The following is a 21334-nucleotide window of genomic DNA, read 5'->3' on the forward strand; positions in this document are numbered from 1 at the left end:
AGGGTCAATGCAGCTAGCTATCAGGAGATTTTGGAGCACTTCATGCTTCCATCGGCTGAAATGCTTTATGGAGATGAAGATTTCATTTTTCAGCACGACCTGACACCTGCTCACAGTGCCAAAACCACTGGTAAATGGTTTACTGACCATGGTATTACTGTGCTCAATTGGCCTGCCAACTCTCCTGACCTGAACCCCATAGAGAATCTGTGGGATATTGTGAAGAGAAAGTTGAGAGATGCAAGACCCAACACTCTGGATGAGCTTAAGGCCGCTATTGAAGCATCCTGGGCCTCCATAACATCTCAGCAGTGTCACAGGCTGATTGCCTCCATGCCACGCCGCATTGAAGCAGTCATTTCTGCCAAAGGATTCCCGACCAAGTATTGAGTGCATAACTGAACATTATTATTTGATGGTTTTTTTGTTTGTTATTAAAAAACACTTTTATTTGATTGGATGGGTGAAATATGCTAATTTATTGAGACAGGTTTTTTGGGTTATCAGGAGTTGTATGCCAAAATCATCAGTATTAAAACAATAAAAGACCTGACAAATTTCAGTTAGTGGATAATGAATCTATAATATATGAAAGTTTAATTGTAATCATTACATTATGGTAAATAATGAAATTTAACACTATATGCTAATTTTTTGAGAAGGACCTGTATTTGTAGTCTGGTGCCCAGTGTTCGAGGAGGTCCATGCTGTCCCTGTGCATGTACAAAATCTTCTCTCTTCATACCCCAGTATTCAAAGTTTGTCCCATTTATCAGAATGGTCGCACTTTTTCACCCTAACATGAGCTGGCGGTGATCACATTCTGTGATGCCACTGCACCCGCTGAGAGGATCACGAGGTAGTAACCAGGCGTTGTGGCACCCAGGCTCCCGTCTCCTAAGGGATGACTATGGACACTGCAGGGAGCATGTTTTATTCTGCATGCCAAGGAGTTCATGACTATACCTCTCATGATTTCCAGGAAAATCAGCAGAAATAACCTGACAGCTTGTATAACATCTGCCGTATGCTGTGCGCAGGGCTTAGTCTCCTCTGATGCACGTTATCTCGCTGTCCAGCTGCCTTGGCCACATTGTTGTGGAGATCTCCAGCTTTCTCATCCATGACTACACCTGCTCACCACCGGTGAGCCATGAATGCCATACTGTTTGCATTCACCTGTTTCTATGTATGTGTCTGTTATACTAATTAAAAGGACACTGAAATGGGTCATAAACCTGAGCTATCGGCTAACTACTGCATGACCCCACTAAATACGTGCACGCAGCCACAGATGAGTGTCCATATGTTCTTATTGGTATGAAGGGAATAGGCTTTTACCATTCACCTCTGACAGTGGCTGAAAATCTGTGAACTACATCCAGTTAGAACAAAGGACTGGGTGTAAAGGGTTAGGACACACATGTTGGCCAGTTGTGCCACATTCGGGGGGATTCGGGCAGCATTAACCTAACCTTTATGGAGGCTTAAAAGCGGCACTGCACACACACTCCCTACATGGTGCCTCCATTTGCTTCCTGCACCGAGACCAGCGTTTCCGGCTCCTTCATCTAAGTTGCCAGTTCAGTGGAATGGGGAGCAGTGGTGAGTCTGAACCACGTCTCCCTGGACGGTCATGTCCTATGGAGACGTGGTTCATACTGATCATTACTCCCCATGCCACAGTCCTGGTCATCTTCGATGCAGGAGGATCGATGGAGGGCATCTGGTAGGGTCAACAAACATGTCAAATGTATAGTCGCTGTTCAGTGCCTGGAAGGTGGCTGCTTTAAAAAAAAAAAAAAAAAAAAATTTCCCTTTCAGAAAAGTTATGAACTTTTTTTTTTCATTTTTACTTGAAAAAAATGAGCTATGTTCACCCTCCCCAGGCCCATGCTCACTCTCCGGTGATGCTCAGTGTCTGTTGCCTGCAGCGCTGACATGTTGACAGCACTGCAGTAATGTGTGAAATCTGCTGCTGTGACTATATAGACAACACAAGCTGCAGCGCTGTCAATGTGCGATGTCAGTACTGGGGGCAATAACAGACGTCAAAAGCAGCAAACTCTACTGGACCCAGGGAGGGTGAGTAAGGAACAGTGTGGTTTTGTTGTTTTTTTTATCTATCTGACCTTACAGGAAAAGCCTCTCTGAAAGGGTATAAGCCCTTTTAAGTTCAGACATTTTCTGGGTTTTCAAGGTTATAAGCTATTTCAGGCCGATTCTAGTGGTGTTCAATTTGATTTCTGGCAATCAGTGCAGAAAAAAGGCCTGCCCTATAATCTATGCCTACATGGGAGTTAATATCACTTGCTCTTTTAATATGCTACACCTTTATAAACTTTGTACTTTTAGTCGTGGTTTAACAGAACTGCAATGACTGTAGCATCCTCCCTGGGGTTATACAGACGTGCCTGATAATACGCAGATAGACATACCTGCAGAGGAGTAATACTGCTGGACCTGTGCAGGGGGAACACAGCAGACATGTCTAATAGATCAGCTCTTAGGTATTCGGCCTGTAGAACACACAGTTAACTTTAGAAACCATGATTTTGCATGAAGATTGCTTCCTTTACAGACCACCTCACTCGTCCTACAAAGATTGGCACCACAAGAAGTATGAAGCATGAAATTCTAAATAAAAACTGGGAATTGCATCTTTTGGCCGATTTTAAAGGGCTTCTCCCCACCAGTTATGTTGACTACATCGGATGTTGGCATCTCCTGTTGTATTTTAAGTGCTTATACCCATGACATTAAGTCATCTATCTTGAGATAGCTGGTGGTCCATTTGGCCAGCTTAAAGGGAGTTGTCCAGTGAAAACAAGTTATAGCCTATCTGCAGGGCAGGGGATAACTTGCTGATCAGTGGGGGTCTGATCACTGGGACCTGCGGCGATCAGCATAAAGCGGCTCTCATATCCCAGTTGTGATGGAGCAGCAGTGCGCATGCTTGTCCGTTGTCCCATTTTTTTTTTTTTTCCCAATATTGCTGCTCAACACTGCACTCATTTTTTTTTTCCGACAGCAATAATAATAATAATCTTTTTATATAGCGCTAACATATTCCGCAGCACTTTACAGGTTGCTCACATTATCATCGCTGTCCCCGTTGGGGCTCACAATCTAAATTCCCTATCAGTATATGTCTTTGGAATGTGGGAGGAAACTGGAGTACCCGGAGGAAACCCACGCAAACACGGCAAGAACATACAAACTCTTTGCAGATGTTGTCCTTGATGGGGGTTTGAACCCAGGACTCCACAGCTGCAAGGCTGCTGTGCTAACCACTACGCCACCGTGCTGCTCATAGAAAATGATTGGGGTGGCAGTCATCCAAAATTGCCTCAATCTGTCTGCCTCCTCTACTAATGAGTAAGTTATGTCCTACCTAGCCTGTGAATCTTTATGGCCACTTTAAAGCGACCCTGCATGCTGAAACTTGTTTTCAATGGACAACCCCTTTAATTATGAAGTGGTAATTGATTGGTACATGTGTAATTGTCTGTCTTTTACAGCCTTTCTGTACGTTACCTTTATTCATTCCTTCTCTATTCTTTCTGCAGAGCTTTTAAGGTAGCATTTTCAGCCTCAGGCTTAACATGTATACTCCTTTTTTTTTTTTTTCTTTCTTTGCAGCATTACCTTCTAGAGGACAAGCACAGAAAATAAGGGGCCCAAAATACTTTGTGACTTTCCACACAGCAGTAGAATTATTGTTGTATTCTCTCTCCTGAAATATACTAACCAAACTACCGGTTTCTTTCAGGTGGGTGTACATGGCATTAGAATAGAATTCATCAATGAAAAAGGATCCAAAAGAACCGCCACGTACTTACCGGAGGTTGCAAAGGAGCAAGGTCATTGATGCACTTTATTTCATAACAATTGGTTAAAGAGTTTAAAAACTAAAAAAAAAAATACATACAAACCAAAATACAAAATGTGACCTTGCACTGATGTCAGATGGTGGATCAGAGTTTAATTGTAAGGCTTTTATCTTATACTAAATATAATGTGATTGATGTATGTGTTTTGTATACTAACACTGTTCTTCTATAGGTCAGTAGGGTGGTAACATTTCTACAGCAGCTGTAGGTGGAGATGTCCTTCAAGAGGTTCTCCAATCAAAAATCTTCTAACTTTGGTGACAAACAGATTTAAGTACCGTACATTTATAGCAGTAGTTGGGATGCTGCGGCTTTTTTCAGGTTGTTTAAAGGGGTTGACCAGGGTCGGAAAAGATCTGGTTCCTTTCCAGAAATAACTCCGCTCTTGGTCATGAGCCGTCTGGTTGCAGCTCATCCTTAGTCAATATAAGAATAAGGCAACGTTGTATTACCAAACAGTCGCTGTTTTTTTTTACACATTTATGCAACTATTTTTTTTTTTTTTCTTCTAAAAAACAAAACAAAAAAAACATCCAATCATTTTTCAAACGATTGACTCATCCCGCTGTGGCCAACTCCTGAGGTTGACTTTTCCACAGATTATAATAGTTCTCCTGGTAAAGAAACCTTGCCTCCTATGCAGATGAAACCTTTTATTTTTTTCAGAAGGAGGTGGTGACCCCTTGTTTTTTTTTTTGTTTTTTTGTATGTTCCATTGAATTCACCTTTTTATGACTGGTGCCCAGAACGGAACCTTATAAAGTTGGTAGTATTACACCACGGTCTTGTAAGTCCATGCCTCGTTTAGTACAGGACCGTATCCCGTTTGCTGTAGAAGCCGCTCATTGACCTTGCGTGCCGTTGTTTAGCCTCTGATCTACAAATCTATCCATATTCTTCTCTAGAAATGACTCCTAGCCTTATTCTACCCTAGAGCATTGATAACATTTACATTTATCCACATTAGTTGGCAGGTAAGGCTCAAACAATGTTTGTCCAAGTCAGCTTGTAAATTATGGGCATCTTCCATAGGCTGCACTGTACTACATGGCTTATGAGTAACAGCGGTCACAGCACTGAACCTTGGGGTACACCACTTGCAACTGGAGACCATTCAGAGTAGCAGTCCTTCACCCCATCTCTGAGGTGCGTCTTTGTGCCTGTTTTCAGTCCCATTACAAATTTTGCTTTCTATTTCTAAACACATTTAATTTACTTATTAGGAGTCTGTGGCACAACGTCAAATATTTTGCAAAGTCCAAAACACTATATGCACCGATACCCCTCTGTCCAGGTTTCTACTTTCCTCTTTAGAAGTCAAGTTGGTTTGACAATTTCTCGTCACTTGTAATTTTCTGTCACAAACTCCTCCATTTAACCCCTCTGGAATTTTCCCCAAGTAGATGTTAAGCTTACTGGTCAATAGTTACTGTAGCTAGGAAAGACCAACAGCCCTTTTTGTATATGGGCTCTACATTCGCATTGTGCCAGTTGCTTGGCACAGTACCAGTGTCTCGCGTCTCTAAAAACAATCTATAGAGGCTCAGCAGTAACTAAGCGAAGTTCCTTAAGAATAATTGGATGCAGCCCATGTAGGCACAGCCTTGCTCACCTTGATTATTTAGCTTTGCTTGGACCATATCTACACTAAGCCAACTAAGCATATTAATTATAGTATTAAGAGCATTTGGATTGACTACATCCACCACTCGTGTCTTTAGTACTTACCATACAGAGCTAAAAAACTAAATTAATAATTCTGCCTTTTGATTTTGTTACATCTCCTCATTATTATTATTATTATTATTATTATTTATAGCGCCATTTATTCCATGGCGCTTTACATCTGTATTTTTTTTTTTAGGTATTTATGTATTTACCGTATATACTCAAGTATAAGCCGAGATTTTCAGCCCATTTTTTGGGGGCTGAAAGTCCCCCTCTCGGCTTATACTCGAGTCATACCCAGGGGTCGGCAGGGGAGGGGGAGTGGGGGCTCTCTAATTATACTCACCTACTGCTGGCATGGTCCCTGCACGTCCCTGCTTCATCCAGCGCTGCATATTCTTCCTGTACTGAGCGGTCACATGGTACAGCTCATTACAGTAATGAATATGTGGCTCCACCTCCCATAACGATTGTGCAGTACTATAAGGGGCAGTGTGTATGGAGCATCTTATGAGGCCATAACGATTGTGCAGCACTATAAGGGGCAAGTGTCTGTATGGAGCATCTGTATGGGGCCATAACACTTGTGCAGCACTATAAGCGGCAAGTGTCTGTATGGAGCATCTGTATGGGGCCATAACACTTGTGCAGCATTATATGGGGCAAGTGTCTGTATGGAGCATCTGTATGGGGCCATAACACTTGTACAGTACTATAAGGGGCAGTGTCTGTATGGAGCATCTGTATGGGGCCATAACACTTGTACAGTACTATAAGGGGCAGTGTCTGTATGGAGCATCTGTATGGGGCCATAACACTTGTACAGTACTATAAGGGGCAGTGTCTGTATGGAGCATCTTATGAGGCCATAACACTTGTACAGTACTATAAGGGGCAGTGTCTGTATGGAGCATCTTATGAGGCCATAACGATTGTGCAGCACTATAAGGTGCAAGTGTCTGTATGGAGCATCTGTATGGGGCCATAACACTTGTACAGTACTATAAGGGGCAGTGTCTGTATGGAGCATCTGTATGGGGCCATAACACTTGTACAGCACTATAAGGGGCAGTGTCTGTATGGAGCATCTGTATGGGGCCATAACGATTGTGCAGCACTATAAGGTGCAAGTGTCTGTATGGAGCATCTTATGGGGCCTTTATTACCCTTTATGCAGGATTATATGGGGCATATTTTAATATGGAGCATTTAATGGGGCCCATCAAACTATGGAGCATTATATGGGGCTCCTGATTCAATATGGATATTCAAAAACACTTAACCTACTGATGTCTCAATTAATTTTACTTTTATTGGTATCTATTTTTACTTTTGACATTTACCGGTAGCTGCTGCATTTTCCACCCTAGGCTTATACTCTAGTCATTAAGTTTTCCAAGTTTTTTGTGGCAAAATTGGGGGGGGTCGGCTTATACTCGAGTATATACGGTAAATAATTTCTTGGGATTTGTTACTTCGTTACTTTATTGGCCTATCTGCCGGTAATGGTCATTGTGTACGTTAGCTAATTTAATTACTTAGTTTTTTAAATGCTAGCACTGACCTCTCAGATTTGTTAAAAATGCCCTTTTATGTAATTTGTCTTTCCTGACTGTGGGTGTCAGCCCTGTGGGGTGTAATACTTGTCTACACTTGTTACATGCAGGAATATGTTTTGCAGTCTGACCATTATAGACTTGAAGCACTCTAATTTATCATTTGTAACACTGTTTGACAACTGATTCACATGTAGTATCCTCAAGACAAAGCTTCGGCCTGGGGAAATTGCCCTTTTTAACACTTAAGTGCTTTTGCCTCACCACCCAAGTGTTTTTTTTTTTTTTGTGTTTTTACAGTGTAAGCAAAATAGAGATCTTGTGGTCACTGTGGTTTCACGAACAATGTCCTTTCCAATGAGCTCTACATTGTTAGAGACGACCGGATCCAATAGAACGTCACCTCTTGTCCGGTCCCCCATAGATTGGCCCATAAAATCATCCTACAACACGCTGAAGAGATTTCTTCCCTTCGCATCTGGAGCAGAGCTGTGACTCCAGTCAATATCTGAGCAGTTAAAATGGGACTTGGCATAAACCAATAGTACAAGCAAAAATGAGAAATAACAAGTGTTGTCAATACTGAGACAAACGTTTTGCAGGGCTATTTAAGTATTTTACATTAAATCAGAGCTTGATCCAGCTCAAGATGCCTCAGCTCTGCTGTATAGCTCCCTCCTGGTTGTTGCTGCTCGTGTTCGTGTACTAAAACAATAAGGCTAGGTTCATATTGCGTTAATGTGACCACGCTAACGGAAAGCGTTGCACGGCGAAATTAACGCCGTGCAACGCGTCCGTTAGCGCGCCCATTAACAGCAATGGGGACACGCATCACTAGTGCGTGCCGTTTTCGGCACGCGCTAGCGATGTGCCGGTGTTTTGTGGCGCGCCGCGGACGCTGCTTGCAGCGTCCGCGGAGAGCGGGGACGTTTAACGCGACCACATAAAACATTGCGTTAGCGCAATCTGCTAGCGCTAGGCGCTAAACGGATTGCACTAACGCAATATGAACCTAGCCTGAAGAGCACGAATCCCTCTGTGTGCTGGAGTGGCAGAGATCACGACTGCTCATCTTATCCTTCCAGCTCCCAGGAGATTGCAATTAGAGACATCCTGCAGGATACAAGTCATATCATGGTCAGAAATAGTTACTCCCTCATGTGCAAACACTGAAAAGTTTTTTGAACGTACACTTATCCTTTAAAATTTCCCATAGTTACTATTGTATCAGCCTGTGTAACCCACACCATGTGGTTTTGCAAATGACTTTCCAGCTCTGATGTGGGGTCTAGATATTACACCAACAAAATTTTCAATGTTTTCTGCTCTGTAAAGCCACCCAGAAGGTTTCGACTTCCTCACTTTCATTGCACTCCTAACATTCGGGTATACTCCTCCTCCTTCCCAAATTGCTCTTTCCAAGACGAGCATAAAACCAGGAAGACTTGCTGCCCAATCATGAGTACTTGTCTTGGCAACACCAAACAAGAGAAGTGTTCCCCCAGTACCAAGACCTCGAGGTCTGCTTCATAGACTCCTGGCATTTATGAACATAGACTTTTTCCACATTCACTTTCAGAGATGCTAATGCCTGTCATTTTATGTGTACGGTTTGTAACACATGGACCTCCACCATACTCTCCCCTGATCCTGACCCCTCAGTCTATTTCTCGACTAGTCTGGTCGCTCTCTTACCTGTCTACCACTCTATTTTCTGCTTTGTCCTTCCTCATTATCCCTAGTTTTAAGTGCTCCCTCGTGCCTGCTAGAATGATCTTCCCTAGCACATACTCCATTCGGGTGCAAATGATCTGTAGAATATGGATTGTAAGCCCGGAGCGGAGTGTGCAGCTCAATGTATTGCTGTGCGGCTGCACGCTCCGCTCCGGAGTGCCGGCGCCAGACCTGGGTTTTCACCTGGGAGACTCGGCCGTATCTCGCGTGTGTGATATCCTGGCCTTATACTGTGACGTGAATCATGACAGCTAGATCACCAGTTCCCTGCTGTAATTTATCAACTTGCTGAAGTTTGGCTCCAGGGAGATTGCAAATCATTCAGTTGAGGCTGTTTTTGTCAGCAATTATTTTAACCAGCCTTCATAATTATACAGAGCTCTAAAACCATCAACTGTTACTCTTACCCTACCTGTAGTACTCCCACTAATGGGCACTTCTCCTGGCTATTGAGTGGCATCCACTAGGGTTGCCATTCATGAGACCTTCTTGCATAATCACCCACTTCAGCAATTTTACTTGGAAACACAAACAGCAACGACCTTCCGTTTCTTAGACCTTTTTTTCGCTCCCCCTTACTAACTTATAAGTAAATAAAATAGTACCTCTTGTAAAAATAAGCTCTGTACTCGCCTCCTGTATTGATGCCGTCTGTGCAGCATCTCCTGGCGATCACGTGATATTTTATGCTATGTGAGCCCTGCAGATAATAAGTGTCCATAAGTTGAGGAAGTGATAGCTTGGCAGCCAATAGCCGCCGCTTATTAGCTGCAGGGCTCACTTGGCATAACAATGTCATAGGAGAACCGACACCAATATTATTGGAATGGCGCCAATAAAAGGGACAATTTTATTTTAAAATGGGCTGTCCTGAGTGCCCAACCCTTTAACACAACTGCTTGCCTGCTCAGCCTGACCCACTCTTCGTGCCTACCCCACTAATTACTCAGTGACAAGCATGCTCCTCTTTAGAGTCTCCCTCAGTGTTGTATTCTGCTCCTCCAGATCTCCTAATTTGAGCTTCCTGTTGGACATCATGGTCACATCTATCAAAGCTATGCAGACTCCAATCCTGCTATCCGTTATCCAATCAATCAAAAATCAGTAAAGAATGCAAATCCCCAATATTTGTTTTTTTATTAGCTAAACCTATGTAAGTGCAATAATATGCTCCCCGATCACCTTGTTCCCTGCTTTCCAGCGCCTTTCTGCTCCTCTTCTCAACTGTCGGATTATACTGTGTGAATCAGACATGGCTTTTAAAATGCCTACACACTACTGAGTCTTATTCTAACGCTCCATATACTTGCATGTAAAAGTGAATTCATGCCTCACACACAAACCCAGTGTGATCCGACCACTCAGAATAGAGGTCATGCAAGTGAGAAGAGTGGAGCAGGAAACCGGAGAAGATGGAGATCGCTGAGTATGTTATTGCATTTACATTATAGAAGACACATTTATACAGGTGTAGCTAAAATTATTGGGAATGTCTCTTTTTAAGTTAATGCTGTTATGTGGAAAAAAGGGGTTTGAGGGCACAACAAATAGGCGATCACTGACCACACACTGTACAAAAACAAGTGTGTATGTACTGGTCAAGATCACTCAAAATAATATAAAAAATGTATATAGTCTTTATTTTATAACAAGTGAAAAACATACAAATAAAAAGAATTAAAAAGCCAAAAACATGGCTGAACAAATGACCACTAAATAGTGCATATAAGGACCATAAAGAAACCTCCTCCAAAGTGCTAGCTGCAGACAAATGAAGTTTTATTGCGTAAAAATATTAAGTAAATTCTGGAAACGTTTTTAACACCTTCCGTACCGGTGATTTTTTTTGGGGGGGGGGTTTCTCGTTTTTACCTCCTTGCAAAAGCTCCATCTTTTTTTTATTTTTCCCCCCACATAGGCGTGAGGGCTTATATTTTGCAGGACATTACTAGATTTCACGGACAACATTCATGTCACCATTCAATGAATTTGAAGACCAACCTGGCTATATTATTCTCCGGGTCAATACAAAGCATGTAGCAAAAATCTCATGTCATGCGTTTCCAGATTTTTTTTTTTTTTTTTAATTATCTTGTAGCTGTGAGAGCTTGTATTTTGTGTGGTTTATTGATGCCATCTTGGGGTACATATGACATTTTTTGCTTTTGCAGCAACCGAAGATACCGAATTCTGTCTTCTTCTTTTTTTTTTTTTTTTTTTTTTCTTTCACTTAAACGATTTGGTTAGATAACTTTAATTTTTAATTGGATTTTAACAGATGTGATTCATTAAAAAAAATACACTGCTCAAAATAAAGGGAACACTTAAACAGAAAATAACTCCTCCAAGTAAATCAAACTTCTGTGAAATCAAACTGTCCACTAAGGAAGCAACACTGTTTGACAATCAATTTCACATGTTGTGCAAATGGAATAGACAACAGATGAAAATTATTGGCAATTATCAAGACAAGCTCTGTGAAGGTGGTTCAGCAGGTGGGGACCAGAGACCACATCTCAGTACCAATGCTTTCTGGCTGATGTTTTGGTCACTCTTGAATGTTGTTGTGCTTTCACACTCGTGGTAGCATGAGACGGACTCTACAACCCACACAAGTGGCTCAGGAAGTGCAGCTCATCCAGGATGGCACATCAATGGGAGCTGTGGCAAGTCTGTTTGCGGTCTGTCAGCATAGTGTCTAGAGGCTGGAGACGCTACCAGGAGACAGGCTGGTACACCAGGAGACAGCAGCAGGACTGGTACCTCAGCCTTTGTGCAAGGATTAACAGGAGGAGCACTGCCAGAGGCCTGCAAAATGACCACCAGCAGGCCACAAATGTGCATGTGTCTGCATCGACTACATGAGGATCTGAGTGCCCAACGTCCACAGATGGGGGTTGTGTTCACAGCCCAACACCGTGCAGGACGTTTGGCATTTGCCTCAGAACACCAGGATTGGCAAATTCTCCACTGGCGCCCTGTGCTCTTCACAGATGAAAGCAGGTTCACACTGAGCACATGTGACAGACCTGACAGAGTCTGGAGACGCCGTGGAGAGTGATCTGCTGCCTGTAACATCCTTCAGCATGACCGGTTTGGCAGTGGGTCCGTAATGGTGTGGGGTGGCATTTCTTTGGAGGCATGCACAGTCCTCCATGTGCTCTCCAGAGGTAGCCTGACTGCCATTAGGAACCGAGAAGAGATCCTCAAACCCCTTGTGAGACAATATGCTGGTGCGGTTGGCCCTGGGTTCCTCCTAATGCAGGACAATGCCAGAATTCATGTGGCTGGAGTGTCAGCAGTTCCTGCAAGATAAAGGCATTGAAGCTATGGACTGGCCCGTTCCCCATACCTGAATCCGATTGAACACATCTGGGACATCCTATCTTGCACCATCCACCAACGTTACGTCGCTCCACAGACTGTCCAGGAGTTGGCGGATGCTTTAGTCCAGGCCTGGGAGGAGATCCCTCAGGAGACAATCCGCCGCCTCTTCAGGAGCATGCCCAGGTTTTGTAGGGAGGTCATACAGGCACTTGGAGGCCACACACGCTACGGAGTGTCATTTCTAGTGATGAGCGAATATACTAGTTGCTCGGATGATCTCCTGAGTATTTGTGTGTGGAGATTTTGTTTTTGTTGATTCAGCTGCTTGATTTACAGCTATTAGCCAGCCTAAGTACATGTGGGGGTTGCCTGGTTAAAAGGGAATCCCCACATGTAATCAAGCTGTCTAGTAGTCGCAAATCATCTAGCTGGGCAAGGAAAACTAAATCTCAGAGCAGTCATAAATACTCGGAGACCACCCGAGCGTGCTCAGGAAAACTCGAGCAACGAGTATATTCGCTCATCACTAGTCCTTTCCTTGTCTTGAGGCATTTCCACTGAAGTTGGATCAGCCTATAACTTCATTTTCCACTTTGATTTTGAGCATCATTCCAACTCCAGGCCTCCATGGGATATTAATTGTAATTTACGTTGATAATTTTTAGGTTTTATTATTCTCAAAACATTCCACTATGTAATGAATAAAGATTTACAATTGTGGGATTTTAGTGTTGCCTTTATTTTTTTGAGCAGTGTATATAATTTATTTTTTAGAGGGTGTTGATTAAAAAAAATTCAATATTTGTAGAGCGTATTTTTTTAATTCCCTTTAAAGAACTTGAGCCTGAGATCGTCTGATCTTATATCATCTTCAGTATACTGTCAATATCAGTCTCTTATAAATACCAGCCACAGGTGTACCATCATGTCATCTAAGAGGTCTTCAGCAGGCCCCCATTTATCATGGCAAGCAGTATGTCCGTTTTCAGGAAGGGGGCACTGTGCTCCATATTAGAGGCCTACTGATCATAACCTCATACACAGAGTTTGCCATCTTTGTCCACTTTTTTTTAAATGTTTCAGTGATTGGTGGCTTCATAAATGGTCTTTCTTAGTGTGATCGTCAGGAGTTGACTGTTCTATTTCTCTGTACGCACTGGGGAAAGGGTGGTATACCTACACCATCTGAAGTCAGTTGTCCGGTGGGACCAGCTCCTACATGTTAACACTTTCTGAAGAACTACGCCGGAAGAACCCAACATAAAGCTTTAAGAAAAGACGCTCCAGAGTTTGTCTGCAGGTTCTAACAGGAAGATGGGTCAGCAGAGCTACGGACGCTGCTTTATGGGTCTTCTAAGTATTGTTTCACATGCTCTATGGCAGGGGTGTCAAACTGCATTCCTCGAGGACCGCAAACCATGCGTGTTTTCAGCACAAGGTGCTGCAATCATTGTGTGTAGGTGATTAAATTATCACCTGTGCAGTACAAGGAAATCCTGAAAACATGACCTGTTTGCAGCCCTCGAGGCTTGCAGTTTGACACCCCTGCTCTATGGTATGGTTGTCCAGTGCAGAAACTGTTGGAGCTTCTAAACGATTCATCAACCCACCTAGGCTATGTGCACACGCATAATGGTCCACTGCGGATTTTTCTGCAGCGGATTTGATAAATCTGAGGGCAAAAACGCGTTTTTGCTGCAGATTTATCGCGGATTTACCACGGTTTTTCTGCGGATTTCACCGCTGTTTTACAACTGCGGGGTGGGGGGTGGTGGTGTCACCTATAGATTTGCGTTTAACAAGTTTGCTCTCGGACTGATCAAAAACTGTCAGATATTCTGGGGGGTTTTTTTCTCAGTCCTCAGACGTGAAGAGTTGCATAGACAGAATATGTATCTATTATCTGTGGGAATCGGGTAGAAGCTTGTGCGAAACCTTGACATCTGAATGAGCCCTTAGGGGGAAACTTTGGCCATGGCTTCATGGTTAATAGCCACTTTATATTGGCAGCTTGAAACCATAAATGTTTAATAAAATGTAAAGACTAAAGAAATGACTTTGTGGCGGAATCCTTGGCATATCTCGGCTCGCTTACCTTGTATTATGTCCTCCTGAATGAGTGGCTCTGAGCCAGGGTTCTTATCTACTTGTAGTTCTGCTTCTGCACTCATTACATAAAACAAGTATTGATCATATCTTATACCTTCCTAATAATCAGAGTAAAGAGGTAGTCCTGGCCAGAAATGACACCACTCTGACCCATAGGCTGCGGCTGTCATGTGGATAGGACTGGGCTTCAATACTGGATACATCTGTAACAGAACCAGCCCTGGAAAATGGAAGTGAGCCACCAGCTCATACCTTTAAGCCATCTATGTAATGAGCTGTGTGACCCCAGGGATTTACTCCATTCATGATGGCGGGAAAAAATGCTAAATCCATAAATAAAATGTAACTTGCAAGGAGCAACATTAGTGTTTTCTGAAACAAGTATTGTAAAATTGCCGTAAAAATGCTTATTTTACATTAGAGGAGGAAGGGAAATGAAAAAAATATTCACGGATCGTCAGGGCAGGTTTGTAATGACAGCATCTATGGGTCCATGTACATAGAAATAAGAGGCCATTACTAACAGATTACTAGTAGTAACCACACTGTAAGTGTAATCCCATCACACAAAAAAGAATGTCATTTTTGTATTCCCATCTTGGCCTGAGACTAGAATAACTCCATCCAGGCTCCCACCACTGGAAGACAAGCTGTGAAAGTCGAGAGCATCTGAGCTTTGTTGTTTCTGTACCTCGTGAAAAAAATCTTTTAGTTGGAGTGAAAAGCCAATCCATAGTGTGACCATGGCGGGTGCTGCCAGGCTGCGAATTACACGGCCTCCCAATCTATTTTAGCAAGTGTCATGTAAGGCTACTTTCACACTAGCGTCGGAATTTCCCCGTCGCAATGCGTCGGGGAGAGATTCCGACGCTAGCGTTTAACGCACTGCACAACGGAGGCAGCGGATGCATTTCTCCGGCGCATCCGCTGCCCCATTGTGAGGTGCGGGGAGGTGGGGGCGGAGTTCCGGCCGCGCATGCGCGGTCGGAAAAAGCCGTCCGTCAGGAGCAAAAAACGTTACATGTAGCGTTTTTTGCTCCCGACGGTCCGCCAAAGCACGACTCATCCATCGCACGACGGATGCGACGTGTGGCAATCCGTCGCAATGCGTCGTCAATACAAGTCTATGGGGAAAACGCATCCTGCAAGCACTTTTGCAGGATGCGTTTTTTCTGCAAAACGACGCATTGTGACAGATTGCAGTTAACGCTAGTGTGAAATTAGCCTAACACGACCCTAAACGAGTCGGTGCATGAAGCTATACTGGTGAGATCAGCCCCAGCGGGGATTACAGGGACCTTGCCAGCGGCAATGAGACGATTAGTGGGACTGCTTTATTCTTGGAAATGGAGTTCCACATAAAACAAACCCTTTTAAAGGATATGGACCCTATCGGGGCTTTTTTTTTTTTCTACATCTTTGTATTTTGGATTAAAAAGTGTTTTTGTAATACTGATTTTATTATAAAATGTTGTACCATCTGCATTTAATAGTCTTGTGTTGCACTTTTTTTTTTGGCTTTTTTTTGCTGGCTACAGAATGACTAATTTGAGAATTGGTCAGTGAGCGCATATATATTTTTTTTCCATCAGATTTGGTTTTATTTTTCTCTGATCTCCACTGTGTGGATTTATTATGAAGCGGAGCTAAACTTTGCAATCATGAATCAGCCGAGAACAGTTCAGAAAAACAAAGTAAACATCGAAGTTGCATATTCTGTCAGAATGAGCCATCTGATGGATTCTTCATTAAAGGGATTATTCAGGACTATTATACGCTCTGTTGATCTGGGCTTGACTGCCATCTTTATGCTGATTGACAATGGGGAGCCAGCTGTCAATCAGAATGGCCACAATAGTTAATCTCCATCCATAGAGCTGCCTGGAAGAAGTGAGTGAATGTGCTATGTGTTAGATCTGATCATGCGCTGATGTTATCAGAGTATCTTTGGTGTGCTCGTATAGTATGTTATGGCTGCATGATTCTCGGCAACACTTGAGGGGACTACCTGTTTGTTAGACAGCGGCAACACATTTGGGGATTGCCTGACAGCTGGGACTCGAACATACTATACGAGCACACCAAAGTTACTTGGATAACACCAGAGCGTGCACATTCGCACATCACCACTGAACATGTATAGATTATGAAATGTAATTGAATCTTTTTAGTTTGTATTTGGTAGATACATTTCAATTTAAATGTAAAACAAGAGTTCTAACCTGCTCACACATGAGGGATTTTCATAAACTGCCATTTCCCAATTGAAATCCTGTAGGAATGTTCCCTTTACAAGCGAGCATAGAGAAATGTCAGAGCCTCCATCATGCTTGCCCTGTAGGATGTATTCGGACGATGGATGTAATATGCATGGTCTTTTATGTGCAGAATGTAAAAGCGGTTTTATTCGTGTCAATGGCATTTTATTATTGCAACCAATGAATAAGACTACACACTGCCTATCTTTTAAAAAATTGGGTTTTAGACTGTGTAAAAGTACCGTTTTCTAATAGCTGTAATATTGATGCAGATTCTCCCATGAGAACTGAATGTCTGACTTCACGAACATATTGCAAAAACCCTAACTTCACATGTACCTCCTATCAAGAAGAAATAAATGTGCCGGATGCGGTGACTGCATTACTATAGTAAGCAAACGCATCTGCACAAAGGTGTATGTGAATATATGAAGGCAAACTGATTGCTATATAGACCTTATGTAGACATGTATACATTCATGTGTTGGTGCAGAGTTTAATCACACTGTGTAAGCCCACCTGCCAGTGACGCAGATTAATAATGGGGGTTGTGAGTTAAGTTGTCGCTAATTGAGAAACATGCATAAATATAGCCATAGAGGATGCTCATGAGACTCAACACCATTTTTGATTCTTACCAGTGTTGCAGAATATTTTATACATGCTGTATCTTGAAGGAACCTAAAATATAAAATGGATAAAATGTGAATCACAGATTCCAAGCTGTAGAAGTAATGAATAGTGAGGTGCCAGCGTGCTGGGATAAGGAGTTAACTGAGCATGCTCGGGTGCAAACAGTGACTTCAGCGTGCTCAAAAAATGTGTTCACGTCAGCTGTTCAACAGTCGCAACACATGCAGGGATTTTCTGTTGGGCAATCCCTACGTGTTGTGGCTGTCGGACAGCCGCCAGACGTGCAGCCACTGTGATTCGAACATATTCGAGCACGCCAAAGTCACTCGGTTAGCACCCGAGTATGCTCAGATAACACCTTATCCCAGCACGTTCGCTCATTACTAGTAATGAATGATTATTTGACATTACTGTCATGGGAGGATAACTAATGCTGTTTACTTCTGTAGGTTGGGACCACATACAAACCATTGATTCCTTATTGAGGAAAGGTGGATACAAAGCTGCAATCAGTAATGACTTCAGGAAAACTATTAAACTGACCAGGTATGGCTGTGACCGAAGCGTCTACAGTGTCACATGCTGACAGATTGCAAATGTTTATTTGTATATTGTGAGACAATGTTCACGTAAAGAAGCATGTGTAGCCTGCTCTTAAAGGGAACCGGTCACCCCGAAAAAATTGAAGTTGAGCTAAGCCCACCGGCATCAGGGGCTTATCTAAAGCATTCTGTAATGCTGTAGCTAAGCCCCCGATGTATCCTGAAAGATGAGAAAAAGAGGTTAGATTATACTCACCCAGGGGCGGTACCGCTGTGGGCCGGTCTGATGGGCGTCGCGGTCCGGGGCCTCCCATCTTCTTACGATGACGTCCTCTTGTATTCACGCTGTCGCTCCAGCGCAGGCGTACTTTGCCTGCCCTGTTGAGGGCAGAGCAAAGTACTGGAGTGCGCAGGCAACGGGAAAGGTCAGAGAGGCCCTGCACACTGCAGTACTTTGCTCTGCCCTCAACAGGGCAGGCAAAGTACGCCTGCGCTGGAGCGACAGCGTGAATACAAGAGGACGTCATTGTAAGAAGATGGGAGGCCCCGGACCACGATGCCCATCGGATCGGACCGCCCCCCCGGTGAGTATAATCTAACCTCTTTTTCTCATCTTTCAGATTACATCGGGGGCTTATCTACAGCATTACAGAATGCTGTAGATAAGCCCCTGATGCTGGTGGGCTTAAGGTACCGTCACACTAGACGATATCGCTAGCGATCCGTGACGTTGCAGCGTCCTGGCTAGCGATATCGTCCAGTGTGACAGGCAGCAGCGATCAGGCCCCTGCTGTGATGTCGCTGGTCGGGGAAGAAAGTCCAGAACTTTGTTTCGTCGCTGGATCTCCCGCTGACCTCGCTGAATCGGCGTGTGTGACGCCGATTCAGCGATGTCTTCGCTGGTAACCAGGGGAAACATCGGGTTACTAAGCGCGGTGCCGCGCTTAGTAACCCGATGTTTACCCTGGTTACCATCGTTATTAAAAAACCAACCACTACATACTTACCTACCGCTGTCTGTCCCCGGCGCTCTGCTTCTCTGCACTCCTCCTGCACTGGCTGTGAGCACAGCGGCCGGAAAGCAGAGCGGTGACGTCACCGCTCTGCTTTCCGGCTGCCCGGCGCTCACAGCCAGAGCAGAGAAGCACAGCGCCGGGGACAGACAGCGGTAGGTAAGTATGTAGTGTTTGTTTTTTTTACTTTTACGCTGGTAACCAGGGCAAACATCGGGTTACTAAGCGCGGCCCTGCGCTTAGTAACCCGATGTTTACCCTGGTTACCGGGGACCTCGGCGTCGCTGGAGAGCGGTCTGTGTGACAGCTCTCCAGCGACCAAACAGCGACGCTGCAGCGATCCGGATCGTTGTCGGTATCGCTGCAGCGTCGCTTAGTGTGACGGTACCTTTAGGTCAACTTCGATTTTGGAGGTGACAGGTTCCCTTAAAGGGGTGTTATGATTTCACAAAATTTTTATCATTTTCTAATATAATTTTGTCAATTCTTGATAGTTTTCGGTTCTACTACTTTCAATCTTTCAGTAGGAACTGTCCTTGCTTTGCATGCACCTTTATGATCCTGCTCATGACCATGGGAAAGTGAAGGCTTCTATTAAATCTTAGATGCTGTGACTTTATCCAGAAAGTTTGTAGGAAATGTGTATAACTTTTCACCACACAATGAATACGCTTTATTTTCTTAACCTGGACCATCTCTTAAAAGCGGAGCTGTTAACAGATTTCTCAATACAAACTGCACACACGAGCTAGATTTTAGACCTGATGAGTCAGGTATACTTTAAAAGTTCATGCACAAATGAACGCAGAATCAGAAAATTAAGCATTTTAAGAGTCCAGATGTGGCTGGACACCTAAAATGCTTAATTTAATATTAGGGCAAGAAACCGTATTATACAGTCATTGACATAAGTACACCAGCCTTGTTCTAAGAGATCCATTTAACGTATGCAGTTTGTATTGTAGAGGATTGTGACGTGAGCTTTCAAGGAAATGTTTGGTGAAATGGAAGCTATCACCTTTTCTCAGGGATATGTAAGAACTGTACAGCGTTGTATTAGCGTTGTGTGGGGCAGCGTCGGGCGCATCTGCGGCGACGCATGCGTCATGCACCCCTATATTTAACACGGGGGCGCATGGACATGCGTTGTCTTGCGTTTTGTGACGCATGCGTCATTTTGGCGCAACTGTCAGGGCGCAGAGGACGCTGCATGATGCAGCTTTTTCTGCGCCAAAAATCATGCAAAAATGAACGCATGCGTCACAAAACGCTGCATTGTGCATTGCGTCGCCGACGCTGCCCCGCACAACGCTAATGTGAATGTAGCCTATGCAAGTGTATTGAGTGAGGCTGGACACGTCTAGTCAGAATGTGGCAGAGATAACGCAAATTGCACGCTTGTGGTCGCATGACCTCCCGCTCCCATCACTAGAGAATCCTCAGCGTGCGTGATGTGAGGGTTCACAAGTCTGCAGGTGCATAGGGACTGCAGACTTGTAGCCCAAGGCCGGATAATCATTTTAAAGAGAAACTGTCAACACAATTTATCCTGTTAAAGTTAAGATATGGCCATAACAACCCTGATATACTGACTTAATGAATACTAGTGATGAGTGAACGTGCTGGGATAAGGTGTTATCTGAGCATGCTCATGTGTTAAGTTTCTTCGGCGTGCTCCATTACTGTTCGAGTTTCCGCGGCTGCATGTCTCATATTTGTTCGACAGCCACAGCAGCACATGCAGGGATTCCCTCTTTGTTAGGCATTCTTTGCATGTGTTGTGGCTGTTGAACAGCGGAGAGACATGCAGGCGTCAGGACTTAAACATATAATTTGAGCACACTTGGTTAGCACATGAGAATGCTCAGATCACACCTTATCGGAGCGTGCCAGCTGATCACTTATGAATACTTGTGCAACAATAGTAGAAAGAACGCGGCAACACTCACCGGACCTGTGATCGAGTCTTTATTGGAATGCATATAAAACCATCTTCACGGCACGGGGGACTAAGGAGGCAAAGGAGGTGAGTGGGGAAAGGACCTTGTAGTGAACAAATCTGTAGCCTGGACCTTGTTTAATTCACCTTAGAAGTTTTGGTGCATTAGCCTCTTCATGCATCGGGGTTTGACTCTGTGAGTAGCGACCTTGGCTTTTCCGTGGCCCCTCCACATTTGTATGAGCCTCCTTTATTAAATTTACCCAACAAAATGGCACCGATGGGGTATGCTCAGATTAATCTCCGGCTGTGCACGCGCAGATTGGGATCTTGGCTCAATGATGAGACAAGATCTCAATCTGCGCATGTGCCGCCATTTTCCTGGAGACCGTTGGGTTAATCTGAGCATGCACCTCCTTTGTTGAAATTTTGCTGGTGAACGCATGTGCACCAGTGACTGTGGCGTATTTTTAAAGAGTACAAAAGAAGATGAGGGCACTCACCGGTCTTCTTGAAATGCAAAAACTTTTATTAGCAACACATCCAGATAAAATTAATGTCCAGGAACGACGGAGCCGAAGCTCTTGTGAGCAGGGGATAACGGAGACTGTGGCCGTTTCGCGTTGTGCTTGCGCTTAGAAGTTCAAGCACAGCGCGAAACG

The 21334-nt window shown here is 43.8% G+C and overlaps 1 protein-coding gene across 2 annotated transcripts in view; it reads left to right on the plus strand.

The window, feature by feature from the left end:
* The window catches only part of AMMECR1 (AMMECR nuclear protein 1), a 345797-nt gene that overhangs the window by 314415 nt on the left and 10048 nt on the right, over window positions 1-21334 (plus strand). For both annotated transcript variants that reach the window (XM_069747131.1, XM_069747132.1), the window contains 2 exons: window positions 3773-3863; window positions 17628-17724. In XM_069747131.1, the coding sequence (XP_069603232.1) occupies window positions 3773-3863; window positions 17628-17724 (188 nt within the window). The remainder of the gene's footprint in view (window positions 1-3772; window positions 3864-17627; window positions 17725-21334) is intronic.

This window comes from Ranitomeya imitator, chromosome 2 (assembly GCF_032444005.1).
Source record: "Ranitomeya imitator isolate aRanImi1 chromosome 2, aRanImi1.pri, whole genome shotgun sequence".
Lineage (NCBI taxonomy): Eukaryota > Metazoa > Chordata > Amphibia > Anura > Dendrobatidae > Ranitomeya > Ranitomeya imitator.